The 9,475-nt window shown below is 41.4% G+C and overlaps 1 protein-coding gene across 8 annotated transcripts in view; it reads left to right on the forward strand.

Moving 5' to 3' along the window:
* LOC105464801 (exocyst complex component 2) overlaps positions 1 to 9,475 on the forward strand; it is a 204,567-nt gene that overhangs the window by 184,029 nt on the left and 11,063 nt on the right. For all 8 annotated transcript variants that reach the window (XM_071097736.1, XM_071097742.1, XM_071097743.1 and 5 more), the window contains 2 exons: positions 6,779 to 6,834; positions 9,329 to 9,451. In XM_071097736.1, coding sequence (XP_070953837.1) covers positions 6,779 to 6,834; positions 9,329 to 9,451 — 179 coding nt within the window. The remainder of the gene's footprint in view (positions 1 to 6,778; positions 6,835 to 9,328; positions 9,452 to 9,475) is intronic.

Here is a 9,475-nt window from a genome sequence, read left to right on the forward strand (position 1 = left end):
TGAAATTTAGCAAGATTCAAGAAGAGAATGTGTAACATCTCGTTTTTTAGGAAAAAAATTATATTCATAGGAAAAGATCTGGAAGAACATTCACTAACCTGTCAATAGTGGTTATTCCTAAGAAGGATGAAAGAGGAGTTTATTGGGCTTTTATTATTATGTAATAATAATAAACTGTTCTTTACAGTGAGCATTTAACTACTTAATTTTCCAAATAAAAAATTACGGGTAAAGACTTGGTGAATCCAAGGTGTTCAGTATTTTATTCTTTAATGTGGACCTTCTCGATTGAGGTTTCTCCACATTATTAAGAAGAAGAAGAATCCCGTCTGCCTGTAGAACACTTTTTATTTTGCAAAGCATTTTCCCATAAAGAAAATCAGAAGCTCAGATTAACTGAGTTTCCAGCTAAGATTTAAATCTAGGTCATCCCAGTACACAGCTGAACATTATGTAGCATCAGTTACTGCTGGGCGTTATTCCCAGGAGATCAGCACGAAAGGAACGCTGGCATCCACATGCAAAGGGGATCATTTTTTCATGAACGACACTGAGGATTCTCATCAAGCAAAAGCCCTGTGTTTGTCATGTAAGCTTATTGTTTGCCTGAACAATTGTATTTCACGCATTTGCTTTCTTGCACTGTTTAAAGACTGTGTAAAGTTCTTCTCTCCCATGTGCAAAATGGTCATTTGTCTTATTAAACTTGGGTGTGTCCCTACTAGAGTGCAAGCCCTGTGAGTGGAGGAGCACTCTGTGTGTGTGTGTGTGTGTGTGTGTGTGTGTGTGTGTGTGTGTGTGTGTAGTCACTGCTGTATCCCCAGCCTCTGGAATAGTGTCCTCCATGTAATGATAATGGACCCTCAATAAATATTTTTAATAGTGTGCCAGGTTGCCTGTTCCAAAATCGAGTGACCTTCCTATATGATTAAAAGAGGAAACTGACAAATATACCAAGAAAGAAGGCTGCTCTACTGTTCTGATGCGTGAAAACAAGATCTTCACTGTTGGAGAACATGCTGGGTTATACCGGCTGGCTTACAGGAAACAGCCTACAAGTTCTTGCTCAGTGGAGATGAGCCTTGTTTTCTCCATGGGGAATTTCCACACTGGGCTACTAGATTAATTGCTAAGTGGTAGTCTAGGTTGACACTGTGTGGGTGGGGACACTTTTTGTCAAATATCATGACACATTCTAATTTCATATTCAGACAGTGGAGGAGATACATGTTGTAAATGCTTAGAAGCTGTTTCTCATTCCCTCACTTAAATAACATGGAAAGTTGTGGGGGTTTATTGAAGGGGAACCTTTTTAAAAACAATACTTATTACTGCACCATAATAATGTAGCCTTTATTTCTAAGGAGCAAATCAGTTTGCCTTATTTTTCTTGGCACACTGTCCACATTGATGATCCCTTCCGTAATATTGTGTGCACCATAAATTTGGCATTTTATGGCCCACTGTTGTTGGAGCACAAACTAAAACTCAGGTTTCCTTGCACGCTTATGTGTTCACTCTGTCCTAATATATCTGGGCATCTTCCTAATATCCAGCACGTGAGGAGCATTCAGTAAATACCTAATGCATTATTTCAGTATATTGCTGGAAAAATAAAGCATATTTTGGAAAGCAGAGAGATTAAGCCTCAGCAATATTCTATACTACTGTACTTTATTCAAATTATATTTTTCAAATGGATCCTGATACTCAAAAGGACTGTCTTTGTTTTCTAAAGTCCTACGAGAAGCGAGAGATTGTATGCTTTCCCAAGGAATACCTTCTTTCCATGTATGCTGAGGCACTTGCTTTTAGTAGATGACTCACATATCTTCTGACTTGAGCACTATAGAATTCTACATATATTGAGGTTTTTCTCTGATGTATTTGTTCCCTCATTCATTCACTTATCAGCTGCATAAGTCTGCAGAACTTAGTAGTGAGCAAGACAGACATGGCCTTTGCCTCCCTTTGTTTGTCACTCATGGATACTTTTGAACACCTTGTGCCATCTATGTGCCAACCTCTGTGGTGGGAGCTGAGGCTGCGATGAGGAGAATGGCAGATGGTCCCCACGCTGTGCAGTGCATGGTCCAATAGGGGAGACAGATGTTAACTGAATGATCGAGTGCACGGTCCAATAGGGGAGACACTTGTTAACTGAGTGATCGGAGTGCACGGTCCAATAGGGGAGACAGATGTTAACTGAGTGATCGAGTGCACGGTCCAATAGGGGAGACACTTGTTAACTGAGTGATCGGAGTGCACGGTCCAATAGGGGAGACAGATGTTAACTGAGTGATCGAGTGCACGGTCCAATAGGGGAGACAGTTGTTAACTGAGTGATCGAGTGCACGGTCCAATAGGGGAGACAGATGTTAACTGAGTGATCGAGTGCACGGTCCAATAGGGGAGACAGATGTTAACTGAGTGATCGAGTGCACGGTCCAATAGGGGAGACAGATGTTAACTGAGTGATCGAGTGCATGGTCCAATAGGGGAGACACTTGTTAACTGAGTGATCGGAGTGCACGGTCCAATAGGGGAGACAGTTGTTAACTGAGTGATCGGAGTGCACGATCCAATAGGGGAGACAGATGTTAACTGAGTGATCGCACAGATGGCTGCAGAGCTGCCCCAGAGGGACCGGGGACACAGTGCCCGCGAGGACAGCGGTGGGTCCGGGCAGCACCTGGGGGTGCAGAGTGCGGTGGGGCCGGGCCATCCTAACACCTCCCATTTGTTGACTACCTGCTGTCTGGGAGATGCCTCCCTAGCCTCTTAAAAACATTCTTCCACTTAATAAATGGAAAAAGCTACAAGTCAGAGCAGTTCAGAAACTTGCCCCCAGGTGACTCCTCAGTAAGTCACATGAGTGTCTGAGGCCCAGTCTAATTCTGTCTGTGTCCCCTGGTCCTCTTCAGTCAAGCCATGGCTCAGATGTCACCACAGAAGCAAAGTCTTCCCCAGCCATCGCTGGCACTGACACATCCTCAACACCAGTGCCAAGTGTGACAAAAGAGTTGAACTGAAATTCTAACTTCCAAGGACTCTGTGAAACCAGCAAAATGAGGAGTCTCGTCAAGGACAGATGTTTCTGGTTCCAGCACATCACAGTCATGTTTCATGTTGTGTCCATTTTTTTTTGTTTTGTTTTGTTTTTGCTGTTGTTGTGTTCCTATATGCAAACTCCACTGTTAGCCATTCCTTGTACCACTGAAAAGATTAATGTACAGTTAGGGTCTGCAGCAGCTAAACGACAGTCATACGGAAAACAAGCAATTGGAAGTGGTGCTTTCTGGGAGTAAAAGTCTTACTTGGACCCAAGAGCCCATGAGACAGGCCGGGGAGGAAGGCGAGGGTGCAGGCCTGCTGCTTGGCTGGTCTCTCCCTAGGCCAACACCCAGCTGTGGCCGGAGTGAAGAGAGAAAGGAAGCGAAATTCTGAACGAGGAAGACCACAGAGATCTCACCGGTTTCCCAGACACGGACACTGTCTGGTCTCTAGGCCCCTTGCCCTTTCTCCATTCCTATCCAGTACTATTCTCTAACCATTTAAGGACTTCACAAAATAAAAATAGCAACCAAACATTTAACAAATTATTTTAAATTGGAGTATAAATTTTTTTATGTTTGGTTTTTGTGGGTTCATAGTAGGTGTATACACTTAGGGGTTACAAGAGAGATTTTGATACAGGCTTGCAAATGTGTAATAGTCATATCAGGGTAAATGGTGCAAAGATGATTTTTACAACTTAAAATTCTTTCATATGACCATCCTGCATGTATTGGCAGGTCAAACTTGTAATAACTAAGCACTTTGGGGTCTTACATATATTGGAGATACATACGTGTTCTACTTGGAGCACCTCTGCCATGTGCCTGGTGGCATCCTCCATGTAGTAGGGTCTCAATAAATTTATGTTAGTTGAATGAATGAGAACTTGTAGCCTTTCCCTTAGAATTAACAATTTTAGCCCAATCGGTAATAAAAAAAAGTACTTGCTCCTGTATTTAATTCAGTGATTAGCTTTTTGGAGAGAGACAATCAATGATTTATTTTTATATTAAAGTTTTTGTTACCAAAAATTATAATACCAGCACAGGCACTGCCTTGGGAGGTTCTGATAGCAGCGCATGGAGCTCCGCCTCACGCCCGCCCTTTCCGACGCATCCAGTCGCTGCCTCGTTGAACCTCACTGGCCTGATGTGTGATTTGACTAGCGGCACCATTTCCTGTCCAGCCCAGGACCACACGTTTTTCCCTTCTCTTTTTCCAACATTACCAGTTATTTATATGAAGCAGTCATTTGGGTTTTTGTGTGCGAGGGGAAAGAAGGCAATTATTTCCTTTTTTTTTTTTCATTCAGAAAGATAAAATCTCCTAGAAATACAAAAGTTCTTTCTTGTCCAAGGTTAAGTCTTTGAGCTCCTTATATTATCCATGTGAAACCTGTGGTCAACCCAAGATAGGAAACTTGCTTTTTTCTCTTTTTTTTTCAAAATTTCTGTACACAAAAATATGGTTCTTTTGGTTCAAAGTGTCCTGTGCCTTTATTCTTCCCATTCGTAGCTTTGTCTTCAGCATTGCAATGAGTAATTTACACTTACCTCTTTTATGGGGTGTGTTATTAGCAGTGCTGAGGCTGGTGGGTCCTTGCCAGGAAGTGTTGATGCTGTCGGGTCCGAGTGGGAGTTGAGTTCACAGCAGGCTGTCACTGAGCATGTGACACTGCCTGGCTTCACTCTAAGTATAATTTTCTGCTTTTTAGTCAGCACTCTGGCCCCACTCTTTTCTTTTACATTGAGGAATTTCAGAAGTTAAAACACTGCCCTCGCGTTTCCAGTCATCCTTGCACTGTAGCACCTTAGAGCCCAGATCCCGACGCTTGTTCTTGCAGGAGTGTTGGCAGGACCCCGGTTCTCACTGAGGGCAGAGGCTGTGAGTTTTTTTCTGTTCCTCAGAGCATGGAAAATAGAAGCCTACTATTGTGCTTCGATTTTCAGTAAGTACATATGTTACCTGTGTGTCTACATGAGCTGGTCCTCCATGGCTGTGGCTTAGAGAGCCTAGACCTGAGCACGTTGGTCTCAGCTCCGGGTGGGGCTGCCCAGAGAGTTTGAGCAGCACAGGCCAGGCCCCGGTGCCCCGACAGCAGGACAGCAGCGGGAGCAGTCTGGGCACACCTGGGGGTGTGGCTCTCCTCCTGCGGGAAGAAAGCTTCCTGGTCTCCAGCACGAGTTCATTTATTTCACTTTCACGTACATCAGGCTCCTTCTGTTCTCTCCTGCCTCCCAGATAAGACTTCTTACCTTTCAATTATCCTTTTTCTCAGGAAGAATCCGTTAATTTCTGGATTATATTGAATTACTCTTCACTCATCTGTCTCAGCAAAATAGACTTAATAACACCTGAACCTTCATATACGTGTGTGTGTGTATATATATAAATATACATACACAAAATTGGCTTCACAAAAGAAAAACAGTGTGCTTATTTGTATACCATAGTCTGTGAGACAGAATCAAAACCTGATTCTATATTTAGAATAAGCAAATGCCTGTTCAGAAGGTTGGCTGTAGTTCTCGATCTCTATCTCAGCTTTCCCAACTAACCGGTAGCGTGGATGAGCTTCTGGGAGAATATTTTCCTTCCTGTTGTTACATCCATGCTCTTCCAGTGCAGCATGTTCCCTGCCCTACAGAGAAGATGTTCTCAGTGTGTGCAGCTCTAGAAGCCATTCTGGAATCTCTCACTCCAAGGGAAAGAAATTGTTTTGGAAACACAATAAAACAGTATTTTGTTTTTATGGGGGTTTTTGCCTGCAAAATGATGATAATGAAATCTCTTAGTGAACCCCGAGAATGCCAGGACCCAGGGTCTGCATCCCCTTTAATCCTCACTGCAGCCCCCCAAGCGTGGGACGATTATTATTCTCATGTGGTAGATGAGAAAATCGAGGCTCACAGCCTTCTTGCCGAAAGTCACAGCTAGCAGGTGTCGAAACTGGGGTTTGGTCCCCAGTAGTCAGACTTCAGACCCCGCATTCTTAAATTTTGTGTGTACCTGCTTTTGAGCAAACGGAGGCTCATTCAACCTGCACCTAAAATCTGATATTTTATTTTGTCCAGCCTTTAACTTGCTTTACAGAATCAAATTCAGTGTGGTTTTATAAGTTTTTCCTAAAAGTGATTCCTTAAGATGAAAATGGTCCTTCTGCTCAATAACTTGACTTTTACCTTTGGCAGTAAGATGCTATCATTGATATTTAATGTGCATTTTATAAGCATTGTTAAACACCCTCTTATTTTGTCTGTTACTGCTTATACTGTGTGTGTGTATGTTTTATAGTGTGTGTGTATATACATACACATATATATGTTTTACCATACATGTTTTACAGTGTGTATATATATATGTTTTACAGTATATATAGATACATATCTATATATATTCTGTATGTGAAGAAATTGAAGAACATTCTTAAGTTTTCATTTTGAGGCCAACTGAGTGCCGGTTATAGAGAGCATCAACAGTGACAGAAATGAAAAACAATGCAAGAAAACTTCTCCTTTCTTTTTTTTTTTTTTTTTTTTTTTTTTGGCCTGTATGGAAATACTCCTTTCACCATTTGATTCTCAAAAGGAAATAGATAGTGGTGGCATTACTTTCTGTTTCTCCTCAGAAAACTCTTAAGGCATGGGGTACAGCCTGCCAGCAAGGGAAGGGAACTTGTGTTATTATTAATGCCTCTTTCTCTCCTTTATTTCAATTTCAGGTGTCAGAAACTATTTAAAAGAAGCACTGGTGAATATAATTGCCGTGCATGCAGAGGTAAGGTATCATTAGATGTTCCTAAGAGATACGGATAACCAAAAATTAAAAAAAGATGCAAATTTGATAAAATATATGGTGGTCTTTTTTTTCCCTCAGAATGTATCTTGGGTATAAATAAGGTGCAGCTCAGCTCTTACTCGCACTGTCTCTCCCTCTCTCTCTCTCTCTCTCTCTCTGTCTGTCTCTGTGTGTGTGTGTGTGTGTGTGTGTGTGTGTGTGTGTGTGTTTACCTGTGAGTCTTTTTCTGAAGTATGTTTTCTTTAATAATTACAGCTAAATTCATTAATTTTTGAAAGGTGAAGATAGATTGCAAGAATGTTTATCCTTCAAAGAATAGTAAATCCCTTATCTTGGAAAATGCATTAACTTCTTTTTAGCCAGTGTACAAATAAGCACTGGTATCTGATTCCTGTAGCAGTGGCTGGGAGTCCAGAAAGGCAGACACTGCTTAGAAAGAGGCTCGGGGCAGGCCGACACTGGAACAGATGCGTGGTTTCCTGTCCATGGTTGACTTAGGGTCATGCAGACAGTACTGCTGCTTCTGGGCCATGTGAAAACTTGCACTCACTTGACACGCTTTCTTTTTTTTTTTTTTTCTTTTTTTTTTTTTTTTTTTTTGAGACGGAGTCTTGCTCTGTCGCCCAGGCTGGAGTGCAGTGGCCGGATCTCAGCTCACTGCAAGCTCCGCCTCCCGGGTTCACGCCATTCTCCTGCCTCAGCCTCCCGAGTAGCTGGGACTACAGGCGCCCGCCACCTCGCCCGGCTAGTTTTTTGTATTTTTTAGTAGAGACGGGGTTTCACCGTGTTAGCCAGGATGGTCTCGATCTTCTGACCTCGTGATCCGCCCGTCTCGGCCTCCCAAAGTGCTGGGATTACAGGCTTGAGCCACCGCGCCCGGCCAACACGCTTTCATCTTAAGCTTTGTGTTAGCATCCTCGATGAACATCCTGGCTAGGAGGACTCTTCTGAGGAACATTGAAAGAAGAGACCAGAGCTACCACCATGATCTATGACTACCTGTTTTCATTCAGTAATTTCAGGATTTGTTACTCACTGCTTTGCCAACACTTTCAGAAAGGCTGTGGCTCACAGACTAATGGGGGACCAGATAAAGTGGGGCAGATCAAAGAGGCTACCATTCAATCGTTTCCACTGTTGCCTGGGTGCCTCTGAGGTGACAAGCATCCAAGAAGGGTGTTTTTAGGTGTATGCTGCCTGCTGCATCCAAAAGTATGTGAGGCCATCAAGGTAAACTGAAAAAACGTGGTTAATTAAGAGTGAAACCCAAATATGACCAGAGAAAACAAAGATAACACTACCTGGTTCCTAAATTTGGCTAGAAGTTCGAAGCACCAAGAGCAGAAAGAAAATTGTAGAATGTTACAGTTTTCAGTTCTTAGTGAAAGGGAAACATACAAATTCATCTCTCACCATAGAGTTTTTATATGATTTAACTCAGGCAGGAATTTACCACATAGATCTTTTTATAATGAGCAATATTTTTAATTGTGATCTTATAAAAAACGTAAAAATTCTGTTTTTGTTATGTTAGCATCCTATAAAATTTGAGCCCGAAGTGCAAATGTAGGTGCAGTAGTTGCAAGCATTTCTCTGGTGGGTGGGCAGAACTGTGAAATCCGTGGAGATTGCTGTGATGGTGTTGATTTCCTAGTGAGACAGCTTTTATTAATGTCCATTATCAACTGCCATGGGATTATAATGACTGAAAGTGGAATTTCATTCATAATATTTACTATTTGCTACATAATCTTAAATTGCCAAAAATTTCCTTGGACACTCAAGTTATGTGTGGGTTAATCCAAGTATTTAATGCTGGTGGCTCAATCTGAAAAAAGGAAAAGCTTAAAAAGAAAATATGATTTACTTTCATTTATAAATCAGGAGAGTCAGATTTCAGTAAATCTCCAAAGACAATAACTCTCAGTTTGAAAATATCAAACTTTAAGGTTTGAAAATAGTGTAAGTCAAATAAAAGGAAATACATATTTAGCACAGTATGTGTAAAATTTTGGGGGGTGCCTGTTGTCCAATACAGAACGGGGTACCCCATATGAAACGGTGTTTGTCAGAGTTTAAGGAGAGTCTGACACAGTATTTGTTTAAATTGTGGTAAAATATTGACCCAGTATGTTTTTATTTCTCTAATTTCTTCTTTAGAGATATTTCTTTCTGGTAAAAGGGGCAAGAGGAAAAAGAAATGTTCAAAACAGTTTTTATTTTGTCAACATCAGTAATGCCTTTCAAATTTATATTTGCCAATATTGTATTTTTAAGAGAATTTTTGTTGTTAATCAGTCAATAGAATTTAAATATAAGTCTGTATCTTCCTTTCATTTATAATTTTGGTCTTTTAAAAATGACTTAGAAGTCCTATTGACTTCCTTTTCTTTTGTTTTGAAAGTTACTTTGTTTTTAACAAATTCAAGTAAGAAATCCCCACAAAGCACCATGTCTTCCTATTTCAAACCAGGTGTTCACTGTTTCCAAAGAGCTGGTCCCTCGGGTGCTCTCCAAGGTGGTCGAAGCCGTTTCTGAAGAGCTTAGCCGACTGATGCAGTGTGTTTCCTCCTTCAGCAGAAATGGAGCTTTACAGGTAACAGAATCATTCAGTTTCATA

Source organism: Macaca nemestrina, chromosome 5, assembly GCF_043159975.1.
Source record: "Macaca nemestrina isolate mMacNem1 chromosome 5, mMacNem.hap1, whole genome shotgun sequence".
NCBI lineage: Eukaryota > Metazoa > Chordata > Mammalia > Primates > Cercopithecidae > Macaca > Macaca nemestrina.